Source organism: Anastrepha ludens, chromosome 5 (assembly GCF_028408465.1).
Source record: "Anastrepha ludens isolate Willacy chromosome 5, idAnaLude1.1, whole genome shotgun sequence".
Classification (NCBI taxonomy): domain Eukaryota; kingdom Metazoa; phylum Arthropoda; class Insecta; order Diptera; family Tephritidae; genus Anastrepha; species Anastrepha ludens.
This window is the reverse complement of record NC_071501.1, coordinates 54,958,187-54,974,938: the sequence shown is the minus strand read 5'-3', so window position 1 is coordinate 54,974,938 and position 16,752 is coordinate 54,958,187. Positions and strand designations below refer to the sequence as shown.

Genomic DNA, 16,752 nt, shown 5'->3' with positions numbered 1-16,752 from the left:
TTTCAAATATTTTTGTTAACGCAAAGAATCTACATACATATGTACAAATATATTTATGCATTTAAGTAAGTATGTTGGGATCGATCGAATGCCGCCGTAAAGAGCAAACGTGTTGTGCAGGAGTCCAGTCAGAGAACAGGTGTGGATCAAAGTAATTCATTATCACGTGGATTTTGGCGAGCTTCTGACTTTAGTTCTTTAGTTTTTGCATATACATATGTACCTATTTTATTAACTTAACACATTTGCATTTCAATCCCATTATTTTGTAACTGAACATAATTAAATAAAACTACATTCACATGGGGATTCGACCGAGAGATTTGAACAGAAAATAAACAAATGAAAGGAGGGCAAAAAGCAATACATCTGGTGCGATAAAAAAGGGATTTATGCTATTGAAAAACAAGCAGAAAATAAATTGAGTACGGACGCCGTTACAGTTTGTCAAGAATGTTTTTTGACATCTAATTTATTCCAATATAGAGTGCTTAAGAAAATATAAATTTTTTCAATATATTTTTTCTTTCAATCTTTCGTTTTATTTGACTTATATAAATAATGTATAAGTCAATAGCAAAAAATAAAGATATTCCGTTTAAAAATAGCACGAAAATAAAAATCAAAAACAATATGCACTTCAAACACAGCTGTCAAGAAAGTTTTTTTTACATTTGCAGCTAATAGCTTTAAGTCATATGTTTTACAAAATTAAATGTAAATCAGTACTTTGTATGACTACCCTGAGCATACATAACACGTTGTGGGCTGCTTCTAATAGAAGCAACCAATTTTTGAACATCATAGTCCTGGTGTATCTTGTGCAATTCCTCTAACGTAACGTTTTTGAGCTCTGCTAGATCTTTTGAGTTTTTTTTTGCAATTTTCTCCTTTTAAATATGTCCACAAATCTTCTATTGGATTAATATCCAGACTTACGGCTCATGTATCCAATACTTTATTAGAATTAAAAAGAATCGACATTCTGACCGTATGAATATTGTTTGTTTTGTTGTCCTAGTAGTAGTTGATTGCCTTTTGGGGCTGTTGTAATACAGCAGGATTTTAGTGTCATCACAGAATATCATCCCAGTATCTATCTGGTTGAGTTAGCGAAAGATAACCGCTGTGCAGAGAGCAAAGACTTTTTTCGAGTAACTCGTATAATTGTGCTTTTCCAAAATTTGGCGGAACTGTTACATGAGAAACTTCGACCCCACACTCATCTCTAAGCATACTAGCAAGATTTATTAAGATAAATTAATAAGTGAAGCAAGTGGTAAGCATGGGCTGAAGACATCGATACATCGAATTTGCTTTCGTTTTATATATATACATATGTATGTATATTATTGGTGCATACACCCTTTTTGGGTGTTTTTCCGAACTTCTCCTCCTATTAGGGGTGTTCGTCTTGATGGTAATCCACAAATGGAGGGACCTACAGTTTTAAGCCGATTCCGAACGGCAGATATTTTTATGAGGAGCTTTTTCATGGCAGAAATACACTCGGAGGTTTGCCATTGTCTGCTGAGGGGCGAACGCTATTAGAAAAATGTTTTTCTTAACTTTGGTGTTTCACCGAGATTCGAACCTACGTTCTCTCTGTGAATTCCGAATGGTAATCACGCACCAACCCATTCGGCTACGGCGGCCGCCTCGTATTGTTGAGGCAATATTCCAAAATGGGTAAATTGACCAAGAGTCGTTAATCACGACGAAAATGTTTATAAAAAACCGCGAAGATTTTCAGCACCGAAACGTGAAATAATTGAGCATTCTCATATCTACATACACGAGCACAAGAATAAATACACAAATGTTCCTGTCTAAAAAATGCAAAAACAATTCTAATCTGAACTTCCAACAAAACTATGCTAATTGCTTTACACATGTACATATATGTACATATAATCGCGCACACAAGGCCAAGGATGATAGATTGCCAGGTGTGGCCATCAGCTAAGGTGAAAAACGAAATTAAGCGAGTAACTTCAGCAGCTACGCCACCGGGGACGCGGCAGCAGAATTCAGCCCGCTCATTTCACACGTATTCACAGACTTATCCAATCAGTCGTTGTCATAAGCAGAAGCAGTGTTATCAACAACAAAAGGCAAAAGATCGTGTGCAGTGCGATAAAAATTATAGGATTTTATGTGCATGTTATATTGACAATTTGCGCAGCAGCAGATGGGCTTTAGCGGCAACGTGCAGCTAATATCAAAGCAACATAGCAGCGTGTGTTGAGTTATGCATTTATCAATAGAAACTAGAATAATATTTTAATATCATTTCAATTTTTTCCAGATACAATCATTATACGATTTCGTGCTGTCGGTAATCTACGAGAAAATGCAACAGCATGGTAAGGCCAAGTCATTGAAAAGACGCAGCAGTAGGCAGTCGGTTCTACGTTAGCGGAACCGGTGTGCTGAGGCAGTGTGCCTATTTCAGTATGTGATTCTTAGTATCACAGTAATATTCATGTAAAACTTCTTAATTAATATAAAGATTTATGACATGTTTGGTTGTATGTGGGATGACAAAACTATGAATAATTTTTAATACAGAAAATTTGAACAATATATAAATATCTACATTTTTATTATTGTTATATTAAAATGGTATTTTTGCTTTTATTTACAAAGGATTGAAATAAAACATGTTAAATGGTTGAGGTGGGCAAAATGTAACCAAGACTGTAGTCATGCGCTCTAGGTGAGGATACTGGCATACCGGTCATAGATGACTAGATGGGAAACTCTTTCTCGTGAGAGCGCTGAAAAATGTGAATTTTTTATAACATTTGCCAATATTGCCACACCGGTAGAAACATGAATAGGGTATTTAAAAAAAAAAATTGGCAAGTTTTAGTTTCCACACCACCATTGAGGTTAGTATTTAGTGTGCGTTTGCCCAATAGCCTTATATCACTCGTAAACACCTACATATACTAAACATCAGCACAATCCGTATGAAAGCAACAAATTTATATGTAAATGAAATTATTTAAAAATTTATTTATTGAAATACAAAAGCAATTTAATAATAATAAAGTAATGAACACGAAAAACATAAGTTATAATTAAAAACATGACATATTGCGATTTTTTAATATAACACAGAAAGTGGGTAACAAAAAAAAAATTCTCAAACAACGAACAGAATAAGTTAAAGCAGATTACCTTTAATTTTTGCAAAATATCTCAAACTCAAATTCAATTCCCTTACCTACGCTTTTCAACCATAGAATATTTACGTATATACAAATTTACATGAACCAACACACAGTTTTCAATAAAATTACATTATGTACATAAGCCTAATTAACAGTAGAAGTCGAAAAGGATATAACGAGCTTTGGAGTCTACAAACTCACTTCAATTCAAATCATTACATTTCAATTGAATTAATTTTAAGATAAATAATTATAAACATTTCAACACGTCATTTCTCCATAATAAATAAATAATAAAGGTTCTTTTCTAAAAAAGTATGATGTGATTTTTTAGCAACCTACTTATATATGTAAAAAGCAGTGATTTCGGCAAATTAATTCCGGTATAAAAAGCGATAAAGCCACGCATTGCTTTAAAACCCGTGATGTATGATTTTTGTGAAATTAGTTAAGTGTAATCATTAAAAGTAAACAAAAGGGTGGTCTTGTGATAAGGTATGCATGGGTACATCCACCATTTCATATAGCGAAGTCCAAGGATGGAGAGGGTATTTTTGCTCCGGTGACATCGCAGGATAAAAGCGGACGGAATGCGAAATTATTGCGAGAAAGAAAACATCACAAATAACCTGCTTCCTATTCAATTAGAAATCGTCAATTGCTAAGGGTAAGCGTTTAGAAATTCAACTTGACTTTCAGCAAATTGACAGTGAAATCGAATCGTGTGCGAGGACCTTAAACAACATTTCGCCATCATTATCGATATATTTTACGAAACTATTTACATGAGTTTGTTTCTGACGACCAAACTGTAAAATATTTCTTAGGAGTCCAATGTATACTTTGAAGTTAGTTTTTCTAATCCACCTCTGCTTTAGTTGCGAGGGCACTTCTTTTAAGCCTGTAGTATTAATGCATGGTGTTTTGTCAGGAGCCGAAAAGATGGAGGTCTTGGTTCACGAAATTGAAAAGGTAAACAATTGACAAATTAAGGCATCGGCATATTGTTTTGGGAAAATTTTGTATTCATGCTCCAAGGTGGGGTAGATATGGTCACCCACATCCTAAAAGTGGAGACCCCTCATTAGAAAACTTATAGTTTTCGTAAATGATTTGATTTCAAGTAAGCAACTTAAAATGCCATGGAAGATAATAAATTAATAAAAAGGCCATAAGTTATGTTCTCATTACAGTCGGTTCTACGTTACCGCAACGACACGGATTCATATCGGGTCAGGTAATGTCACCCTTTCAACATTCCTCGTACGTGTGTGTGAAATGTTTATGCTGCTACAACAACAACAAATGTTATGGTTTATATGCATTGTGAAAAGATTTTTAGATGTGTGATATTTGGCTCTGAATGAAATTGACGGGCTTAGGTGATCGTGACCTTTGTTGTTCTTTAGCTGCGTTATAGCTATTCTCACCTCGTCATGATCGGGTAGCGGAACGACAATTCCGTCGTCAACGATTGGGGTATCGGGATCTTCACTTTCTCGGTGACATGCGCAGCTGTCACTGTTTAATAGGTTCGAGAAGTGTTCCCTCCATAATTTAAGATTGCTCTGTACGTCAGTCACCAGTTCGCCGTCTTTGTTCTTACAGTAAAACGCCCCGGCCTTGAAACCTTCTGTAAGCCGCCGAACTTTCTGGTAGAATTTTCGGGCGTTGTTCCTGTTGGCCAGCATCTCAAGCTCTTCGCACTCACGTATTTCGGCCTCTCGTTTCTTCTTTCGGATAATACGTCTCTCTTCCTTTTTCAGCTCTCTGTAGCGATCCCACATGGCTCGCGTTGCGCCCGATCGCAGCGTGGCTCTATAGGCGGCATCCTTTCTTTCTGCGGCAGTACCAATTTCTTCTTCCTCGTCGTACCAATTGTTTTTTCGGGCTCGCCGGAATCGGATTTCTTCTTCGGCGGCGATACGTAGAGAACGAGAAATGTTGCTCCATTGCTCATGCATGCCGGTTTGTTGGGCAGTACTCTCTGAGAGCAGGAGTGAGAGTCGAGTGGCGAATCTTCTGGCTGTCTGTTGTGATTGCAGCTTTTCGATGTTGAACATTCTTTGCGTAGGTAGATGCACGTTTTTTGCGGCACAGAGGCGTGTGCACAGTTTGGCTGCAACAAGGTAGTGATCCGAGTCGATGCTGGGTCCTCGGACCGTACGTACATCTAATACACTAGAAGCGTGTCTTCCATCTATCACAACATGACCGATCTGGTTTCGTGTTTTTCGATCAGGAGACAGCCAGGTGGCTTGGTGAATCTTCTTATGCTGGAATCTGGTGCTGCAGACTACCCTGTTTCGGGCCCCGGCGAAGTCGATCAGCCTCTGTCCCGGATGTTTCGTTGTGCAGGCTGAATTTTCCGACTGTGGGACCAAAAATTCCCTCCTTGCCCACCCTGGCGTTGAAGTCGCCAAGCACGATTTTTATGTCGTGACGGGGGCAGTGCTCATAGGAACGTTCCAGGCGCTCATAGAAAGAATCTTTGATCGCATCGTCCTTCTCTTCAGTCGGGGCGTGGGCGCAAATGAGCGATATGTTGAAAAAACGGGCTTTGATGCGGATTGTTGCGAGACGCTCGTCCACCGGAGTGAGCAACAGTACTTGGCGACGAAGTCTTTCTCCCACAACAAATCCGACACCGAATTTGCGCTCCTTTACATGGCAGCTGTAGTAGACGTCGCAAGGTCCTATGGTTTTCTTGCCTTGCCCCGTCCATCGCATCTGTTGGATGGCAGTGATGTCAGCCTTTACTCTCACGATGACATCAACCAGCCGGGCAGAGGCACCTTCCCCATTAAGGGACCGGACATTCCAGGTGCATGCCCTCAAATCATAAACCTTAGTTCGTTTGCAGGGGTCGTCATCCGTATAGGGAGGTCTTATCCGAGGCTTTTTTTAACTTTTCATTGAGGGGGAATTTTAAGTGGCGGGTCCCAAAACCAACGCACAACCAGCTATCCTGGAAGGTCGAAGGTCGCCCACACGAAAAAGAGTTCTATGAAACAAAACTAAACTCTCCTTTGTAGAGATTATTGAAACTAAACTATTTTTTGTGATACTTTTTATATCATTCTTTTTAAGTTTCGATGAGTTATAGGCGTGTATAACATAAGCCAAACAATTGCGCAGTTTTTATTCCAAATTCCCTCCTGCGATGCCTTTTTCCATAAACATCAATATTTATATTTTCAAAAATGTTTCTCAATTCTAAACTTAAGCAAAAAATACTGCAGATTTACAAACATCCTTCCATTGAACGTCTCTGAGGTGTCTGATCAATACCAACATAAACTTCATAACAGTAATTAATTTAAAAACTATAAGCCTGCGGGGGGTGCGGTTTTCAGTTTTGTGATGGGGATGCACCCCTCTATCCCCCCTTAACATACATTTTTTTTTCAAAGCGAGTTGCATTATTTCCTGAAAAAGTCAACACAACCTTCGCCCATGTTGCTTCATTCCTATGAGACTGTGACTGAATGTGTAAATACAAGTGACGTGGCAGCCACAGTTCCCTTCTCAATTTCCTTTTCACCATAGCTAACTAGCAAACCTGTAATCTATCATCCTTGGTTTAATGTATATTTTACAAGGATTACATTGTTCGATTTTTTTCGTATATCATCAATACAATTTCAGGTTTTTTGTAAACACACCGTAAGTAACGCCGGCCCATCAGCTGATTCTGTCAAATTCGCGCAGGGCCGAATAACGGTCTGTTAAAGAGCTCACCTTTGAAATCTGTTCACTATGTATATTTTATATATTTAGTCTTGACATGAATTCTGTGATAAATCTTACAATGCATACGACGAGAACAAATTCGCAGAAACAAGTTCCCGAAGGAAAAATTTTGTTCGTATGCATGTTCACTCATAAATTATACTCAGTTTCGTGGCAAATTTTGCTTGTTAAACTTGGAGTGGGGAGCTAATTCGTATTACAGTGATTGCCTTACATAAGTGTGGTAAAAGTGCAAGTGAGATTTACAAAATGCTGAAAGAACTTAATATTTCGAGAATGTTTGTATACAGCACGATCAATCATTTTTCCCACACGTCTGAAGTGACATACAGTAAAAGAAGTGGTCGTCCTCGCGTGGTTCCAACCAGTGCAGTCATAAAAGCTGTTCGAGAAAGAATTCGTAGAAATCTCCTTAGAAATTAGAAAATCTTGAATGAATGTATCGACCTGATCTATGGCAAGACTAATTAAAGATGATTTTCACATGAAAGCATTTCGTCGCTCAACTCATCTTTTGATAACGCGCTTGAAGAAAATTAGATTCGACAAATGCAAGCAGCGTCCTCGGTGGCACGCGGTCAACGGCCATGAAAATATTATTTTCGCAGATGAAAAAAGTTCACGTTTGAAGAAGGTTTTAATAAGAAAAGCCGATAAAATGTATGCCAAAAGCTCAAAAGACGCAAAAAATCTTGCTTGAAGAATTCTGCGTGGCCACCATCCAGTTTCCGTAATGGTTTGGTGGGAGGTGTTTTGTAAGGCGTTATATCTCTTCATTTCTGCGTAAGAGGTGTTAAGACCAGAGCAAAAGTGTGACAAGAGGATGTCCTAGAAGGCGTGGTGAAGCAGTTGAGCAGTACTTTCTTTAATGGAGAGAGTTGGACCTTCCAGCAAGATTCCACTCCAACACATAATGCAAAAATCACCTAGCAGTGACAATAAAACAATATGCCTGGGTTCATAGCCGTAGAAGATTGGCCGTCTGGAAGTCCAGATCTGAATCCTTTGTACTAAACTTTATGGACCGAGTTCGAGAACATGGCCTGTCGAAGATGTCACAGAAATTTGGAGAGTCTTAAACAATCTTTGGTTCGAGTATCGACGTCAATATCCATGAAATCCGTGCGTACTGCAATAACGGAATGGCAAATGGCGACCATTTCGAATGAGAATTTAATTTTTTTTTTTAATATTTGCAAGATTAAATAAAACTGGCTTTATTAAAAAAAAGTATTATAATTTCATATTTATAACGGATTAACTTGTAACAGAACTTATGGCAGGACTAAGTATATTGTTACGTTTTTCTTTAAGTAAACGTCTATAATTTCTCTGAGTTCGATCACTGAATTGCTTAATAAAAATCGCAAGCTAACGGCAACATAACTTGCTTGCTTTATTTAATTTCACTTAACTTTACGTTTGCACTTTAACACGGTCAACTTAAGACTGATTACTTTGTGCGCATGCACCTCTGCTTATACCTATACATGTGCTTAACAACTTCCGTTATTTCTAGATATGGCAACTCGTGTTTTCTGTCTCACCTTTTTCTGTCTTATCATCTGGTGCCAAGGCGAATTCATGTTTCTGTTTCAGTATCTCATTCGTTCAGTTTTTGTTGCCAGTAGGTTCGCGAACTTTCGTGATTTGTTGCAATATATATATTTTATTTTATATATACATTACTTTATTATATTATATGTACATATATATGAGAGACGTTTTGAAAAGTACGTGCAAAAATGAAAACTACATAGTTGTTTGGGGTAAACTTTTTTTATTTGTCGACATAGTCTAATTTCAGGCTTGCACACTTCGTTCAATGCTGTTCTAGGTTGTGCATTTCTTCCGAATAATAGGATTTGTCCAAGTCTGAAAAATAGCCTCTCATTTCTGCAATCACCTCCTCGTTTAAATAAACTATTTTTTTCGTCAGCCATTTCTTCAAATTGGGGAACAAATAGTAGTCCGAGGGATCCGAAGGAGGCAAGTCTGTAGAATAGGGGGTATGCGAAACGAGTTGGAACCCTAATTCCATTATTTTGAGACCACAACTGGTGAGGCGTGAGCTGGTGCCTTGTAATAATGGAAAAGGAAAATTATTCGACGTCTTCGATTCAAACGAATGCCAAACAAAGAAATTGACCGATCTGGCTAAAACTTGGTGTGTGTTGTTTCAAGAGATGCTACTAACTAAACAAACCGTCAATACGGGCCAGTAGAGCCATCTCTCTAACTTTCCATTAACTTTTCTCACGACTCTCGTACTAGCACATGGGCTGAAAAGTCCCGGGCCTAACATAGAAAATTCCATTTTTAGTTTTATTCGTCAACGTAATTTTCATCAAGAACAACGCAATCATTCCAGTACCGCTCTAAATTTCAATACCACTTTTATAGAACGCTTTATCATTGCCTCAAATAGTCCTCAGTTTCAGCGATAACCTTTTCATGCGAGCGTAATTTCTTACCGGCGAACATTTTTTTAGGTCTGCGAGCAGCCAATAGTAGCTGGGAGCCAATAGTTTTGCCATTGTGTTGATTGGCTTGTGACACAGTGCGTTGTCTTGATGTAACAAAACAGTGAGTAAACGCGGCACCCACTTTAAACAGAGCTTTCTCAAAGTCAAATGCTCATACAATATAACGCCAATATGTTCTAGCTAACTCACTTCACTTTTCGATCATTCAAAACGATTTTGTGGTTTTTTTTTTATGTTTTCTGTTGTTACCGCCTCATTTGGACTTTCACTGCGTTGTGCATCATCGGTGTCTCGTCGAAATTCTTTTTGGAGTACCCGCAGTTTTAAGCGGACTCCAAATCGCAGATGAATTGTATGAGGAGAAATATACTCGGAGGTTTTTCATGGCCTCCCGAGGGGCGACCATAGCTAAAAATCACTTCTATCTTTTTGGTATTTAATATGACCCCACTATGACTCCGGTTTTTTCCTGTCCAGTGGGGTGAACCTCACCCCTCGTTTATCTTCACTGGAGCAGCTCCATGCAGCAAGACTACTCCTGCTCAGGTCTTAAGATGCACAGGGAGTGATCCACATGGTATGTGGCCACATGTTGCTCCCGCTACCGGGCGCCCACAGCCCCCACGGCTTCTACCTCACGCAATGTACCTCAACCAACACCGCAAATATAACCTCCATGGTTCCACGAATCTCATCCGAGTAACAGTACTCATACACTAAATACTCAGGTCAGCCGCGGGCTCAATCAAAACTGCTCCTGCAAGAGGACTGTCCTATTAGCGTTGGACTTGTCGAAGGCTTTCAATACAATCAGCTACTCCATGCTACCAGATAATATTAAAGTGTCGACCCTCCCGCGCGACTAAAGAGGTGGTCCGCGAACTGTCTACGACCACTCATTCATCAGTCATCTTTCAAGATCAAAATTTAAAACAGATGAGGATAAAGTAAGGTAAGCGGTGATGCCCCGTCACCTTGTTTTTTAACTTCTAGATCTCGAAGCTTCCCCACCCACTAGAGAGAGTCTCACTGGTCTTGTATGCTGACGATTGTTCGATAATGGCATAGACTGAAGGTTTATCTCGTTAGCCTTTATCGCTTTATCACTGCGAAGAATCTCCAACTTTGTCCCACTTAATCCACGGCGGCCCTCTTTACCACCTGGACGAGGGCGTTCGAACTAGAGCTAAAGGTGAAAATCGATGATACACTAATACCGACCGTTTAGTACTCCAAAATCTTGGGTGTCAATGAATCTTCCATGCTCCCGGTTAAAGAGCACAGAAAAATGCTCAGCAAGTAATTTCTACTTCTATGTTACTGTAGGAATCACTTCTGCAGATATTTGTTAGAACCTGACTCACCTCCAAGTTGTGTCAGGAGACATCTCTTCAATTACACTGACGAGATTCAGGGCAAAACACAATTGCAACTACTGGACTGGACATTATATAAAGATACGTTAAACGATATTCATCGGTAGACTCTTACCACTCTTCTAAACTCCCAACCCTCGAATGTCGCTATAGGAGCCCAGCAACCACCTACTGCCTTATGAGACCCCAAGTATCTTCAGCTCAATTACGATATGAATATTTAACTTCTATTTATCCAGAATAGACACCGACATACTCAATATACATACCTCCGGTATGTGAAGGCATATGAGGGTACACCGCACCATACCAACCATCCATTCACTTGCCCTCTCAAACCCACTCACCTATCACTCCTCTCCCTCTGGACGCAACCTGTTCAAACAGCACGTCTCCTGGGCCTACCGTTAGATGATGGCGATCGGAAAAACAAGAAAACTGCTACAATAACAAAAAGAATAAATAATTAATTACAACACTCACATACACACGTTTAGTCCGCAAACATCGCACAGGAATATAAATACACATAGAGTACATATACAACCCAGACTCTATGGGTTTTATGTTCACCTTTCAAACATTTTAAAGTTGATTAAAAACTCAAGGTAAATTAATACTTGGAAACATATTTTATGTATTTATTCCTTCAATACATTCTTAAGTTGCAAAAGAAAATAATGAGATTCCTCACTTCATTTCTTACATAACGGTAAGTAACTGCAATGACATGCAATATTTGCAGTAACAAAAATGAAGCGACCAAAAATTCTGCGTTAAGTTTTAAAACAAATGGAAAAAGCTTTATAAGTAATATACAAAAACAAAAATTAATATTTCTCTATTTCCTCAGTTGTAATCCGTCCATTCTGCCCGCATAAAACTTCGCAAATCCATTTTACATGTTACTTCAAGCTGTCCAATTCATTTTTCTAATAAATATAATAATAGAATTGAGATCTGGCGAGTATGGGGTATTTTGAGCTGTTTTGAAGCGTTGCACTATAGCCAAAGCTTAACGATCTCGGCTGTGTTTTGGGCCGTTATCTAGATGAAGTCAAAACGTTCTTGATAAGCCAATATTTTCGGCACTGTGATACTCAAATTCCTATTTAAAAGGTTCAAATACTCCCATTCATCCATTGTCGATTCAGTAAATTCTAAAATTTGACTGTATCAGCAAATCTTTGATTCTCAAGAGCAGTGCCTGATTTGCTTCAAATTATTGGAGGATCTCTTATCCCAAAAATACAAAATTTTCTTTCGTCTGAAAAAAATACTTGTTTCCAAAACTCGGGAGGCTTAATCATTATAATTATTAACAAACTCAATGCGATTTCTTCTGTTCACAAGTGAAATAAATCGCTTTCTTCAAGCGACCACGATGTCCAGCTTTATGTAAAACTTTTGATTTACGTTTGGTTGACGTTTCGAACAATTTTTGATGATGCAACTCGGGAGGTTAACCTTCACATATCATATTGATTATGCTGCGCTCTTCTAGGATCGCAAGTGTTCTTGGGTGCCCACACCTGGACTTAGATTTTAAAATGCCGGTTTCCTACACGTTGAACATTCTCCCAATAGCTTTGCCAGTATTTTGGTAGTTATTGCCAAGATGCTAAAATTTTTTTCTTTCTGATACACTAATTTCCTTTCCTTTAGTTTCCATGTTTTCAAACGATTAACACTTTTAAATAAAATGTGCAACTGAGCTCGCTAACCGATCAATTATAAAGGTTTACTTAGAATATAACTTCTAAGCGGTAACCTTTCTTGGGTTACAAAAGACCGAGATCTTTGTCTTAAAGACCGGTATTGACAATATGTGGCTTCAACAGGACGGTGCGGTATGCCAACATAATAATCAAATTACTGCAATAGAAATTCCAAGAAAAAGTAATTCAACGATATTCTGTAACAATTGTGTAGCCATGATCAGCCGATTTAAGGTATTTGATTGTTTTCTGTGAGGCCATTTCAAGTAAACAAGAAGGGATTGAAGCTATAAAAGGCAACGTTAATTTGTAGAGAAATGTAGAGCTCCAATAATGATGAAACGACTGTGAGCGTGCCCACGACGAAAAAAATATTTTTTATTTATAAATTGTAGGCCTTTACGAAATACATGTCGAAAATATGTCAGTATATATGTGATCAATTCTGGATATGTAGGAATTCAACCTGCTACAGTATTCAGTAATTCTGCCAGGGTAATGCAGGCCTCATGAAGCGGCTGAAGGTCTTTGTCTGCAATCGGTGGTAATTGGACTCGGAGGCGAGAGTTTGTGAAGGTGCTTATGGTCTCTATTTATTTGTATTTGCCCCCAACTGGTATCGCCTAGCGACGTGAGGATCTGATTTGCGCTTGCGTGGTAATCGCGGTTGTATGCGCTGAGAATAAGAGTAAACTATCGAAGAATTCCGTGCAGAAAGAAGCTAGAAAGTTTGGAGAGAGCTTCGAAATGAACAAGTTGAAAGGCGGGCTCCCTACTTTATCCTACTCTCGTTGGATGTTTAATTTTAATATGCTACGGACGTGGTAGTAGTGTTGCGTGACTGCTAGTCCCGGCATTTGTCAAATCCAACGCTATCTGGATGGTTAAGTCCACGATTTATTTGAGTGTTTATGGCGTTAAGTGATTTGGTGCCACTATACGCCTTATTAAAACCAGTTGATGCGTATTCGAGATTGGTGAGAATACTGCAAGTGAAATTAATTTATTCCTGCTCTTATTTTAATTCAATGAATTTTTCACTCATATACTATATGTATGTATAAGTATAAACATCCCTTTTTGGAAGTGATTAAACAAGTTTTTTTCAGAAGTTTTTTATTTATACAAATAGTTCATAAATAATATCATCATTCCTTTTTGAGTTATCGTTTTCTTACTACTTACAACTTTTAGTTTAGGGTATCCTTTTTATTTAGAACCCCATAATATGTATTTCAGTTACTGGTATAGTGAGAAAAAATACTAGATATCCTTAAACATTTCAGGGACATCCTGGAACAAAAATCTACAACTGTGACAAATATAGCGGATGGTCAAGTTTAGAAAATTCCTGGCGGCAAGTTGCAGAGTTCCGGAACTATTTGAATGAAATCGGAAAGATCCATCCGGATGGTATCAATGTAGTAGGCATGACGTATATGTTTACTACTTCGAAATTGTAGTCTCTATAAAATTGGTCTTTTTACATAGGATACTCTCAAGGGGGACTAATAGCACGAGCCGCCATACAAACCCTACCTTCTCATAACGTAAGAACCTTCATTTCACTATCATCACCGCAAGCAGGTCAATTCGGAGGTAAGCTAAGTTTAGGAGTATTTTCGAATGGTAATATCGAATTATTTTTAGCGAATTTCTTGCACCTAATATTTCCTGACCTGGCAGCGAATAGTGCCTATGAACTCTTCTATTCCAATGTGGGGCAACACATATCAATAGCGAATTACTGGAACGATCCTCTGGAACAGGACTTGTACTTTAAATTTAGCAAATTTTTGCCAATTATAAACAATGAATTTCCAACATTGAATTCTAGCCAGTATAAAAGTGCCTTACTTCGTTTAAATAAAATGATTTTAGTTGGCGGCCCAAATGATGGTGTGATTACGCCTTGGGAATCGAGGTTGGTAAGAAAATTATTTTGAAAATTTTATTTTTTGCTTTTCTTTGTTGCAGTCACTTCGGTTTTTTCAACCAAACGTTTAATACAATACCTCTACACAAACGGAAAATTTATACCGCCGATACGATTGGTTTAAAAACTCTTGAAGAAAATGGCAAGTTAATAATAGTCATCAAACCATTTGTCCATCATCTTACGTGGCATACGAATCGACGCGTTATACAGGAAGTGATTCTTCCATATTTAGATTGAAACTAGCTAATACCCGGCGTGCGTTGTTAAGCCTCAATAAATAAAGTAAAAACAACCAATTAGAAAAATATTAACGATATTAATTGTCATTTTTTATCTTAATGCAAGCAGACAATATTTTTGGTCTGCTCGTTTGGGCTAGAACTGAATAATTTATACAGAGTTGCAAGTCTGGCAAGCTATGGGGTAAACATGGATTTTCCAGTTCAATTAAATTAAATTTAAAGATTGTATTCGTATTTTATTTATTGTAATTGCAAACGGAAGCAGTACTGGAAACTGTTGCTTCTTGAAATTGAACGGCAAATCGGTAGAAGTGATTGGAATACGTGGAATCAGCACATTGTTGTCATATTGCGTAGATTCGGCGGATCTAAGTGTAGTAGGAGCATAATTGCAACAGAGCTACCTTTCAAAGACGTTATAGAAGGCTACAAAAAGTATAGAAGTAGCAGATACATACAAGTTGATTCAGATATTGCCATACCTACGAGCAACACTTCCAGGGTTTTTCCTTTTGAAATTTCAAAACGGGACAATTGGGCCGAACACAACATTTGGGTGGATACTATAATCCTTTTTCCTGTAGTAATTAAACGCTTCTAATAGCATTTTCACATATAAGTGGATGATGTACTTTGTCGTGCTTAACTCCCAATCCGTAATTAAAAAGCGAGATTCCCCATACAAAATTTCTCTCCCAAAATCTGAGATTATAAAATAATCCATATCAACCCTGTGTTATCGATAATTATTATTACGAATGTAAGGAGGACTCCGTCAAAAAAAACAGGTTTGTGAACATAATTCTAATGAAATTTTTGTTAAATATTATTAATTATGGATTCATATTACAGAAAAAAACGTGTGTGCATAAACGTGTTGTCCTCTTATTATTATAAAATGTAATATCGAACTTCGAATGCGTATTGCTGCCATAATTTTTGGAAACCTTAGTAAACATCGTTTACAAATTTCCTCCAACTGTTTATTACTAGTAACCAGTTGCGCAATTAAATTAGAACTTTCTTTCTCCTTGTTTTTTCTTCATATTGAATAATAATTAAACAAACCGGAAGTTCCAAACTATTCCAGCAAACCAATTTCTATGAAGAAACATTTCAAAACAGTCTTGACAGCTGATTGTCAATTTTGCAGGTAATCTGACATAGATTGATTTTGTGGATTTATTGCTAATTACTGCATATGTGTACGTACTTTAACACACTTTTAGAATTCTGAAAACAATTAATTCATGAATACATATTTTTCTATTAATTAAAAACTTTTCTTACCGCTTGCATTTCCTAAATCGTAATTTACTTCAATAAATATTGATTTGATATTATTTTGAACACTGATCCCAAATGTTTTTACGGATTATAGAAAATTGTCGATGTACGTTTTTTTACTGTAAGCGCAGATGCATATGTTCGTAAAAACACGGTTATTGTTGTAATCTTTGAAATCCAGCCTTAGAATCCAACGCGGAATCTCTTGCCAACAATCCCTACTTTGGACTAAGCAGGTAATTTAGTAGTAAAGTCCTCTCTCGACGTACAAAACTAACACTTTATAAGGCTCTCATCATGCCTATCGTATCGCATGGCGCATAAACTTGGACGATGACAACATCTGATTAGGCATCCCTTAAAGTGTTTGAAAGTGTTAGCTTGTCTTTATTCAATCAATCTCGTTAGCTATAATAAGTATGAAATTCAAAATGGTAGATAGCAAGTGGGTTGTCAAATGTGTGTAGTTGCCAGATTTTTACAAACTCCGCCTCAACCCAATTGCTTTACAGTATTGTATGAACAAAAAAAAAATAACACTTCAAAATTTTTCTTACAATACATTAAACAATTCAAAAAAAAAATACAACGAAAAAATTTAATCAGCTCGATACAACAAAAAAAAAATTCAAAGAAAAATATTCAAAATTTCAGCTTCATAGCGCCAGTTAGGTATTCGTGCCGGTCTTTGGGAAGATTCTTCGTAAGTATATCCGCTACATTATCTTCTGATGGGACATATTCAATATTTAATTCATTTCCATGATATTTG

At 37.6% G+C, this 16,752-nt stretch overlaps 1 protein-coding gene across 1 annotated transcript; it reads left to right on the top strand.

Moving 5' to 3' along the window:
• Positions 1–3,951: 3,951 nt before the first annotated feature.
• LOC128863941 (lysosomal thioesterase PPT2 homolog) lies at positions 3,952–14,771 on the top strand. Its single transcript, XM_054103370.1, has 5 exons — positions 3,952–4,151; positions 13,799–13,940; positions 14,004–14,111; positions 14,163–14,436; positions 14,490–14,771. The coding sequence occupies exons 1-5, from the start codon at positions 4,014–4,016 to the stop codon at positions 14,686–14,688; spliced, it is 861 nt and encodes a 286-aa protein (XP_053959345.1). The 5' UTR covers positions 3,952–4,013; the 3' UTR covers positions 14,689–14,771.
• The last annotated feature ends 1,981 nt before the right edge of the window (positions 14,772–16,752 follow it).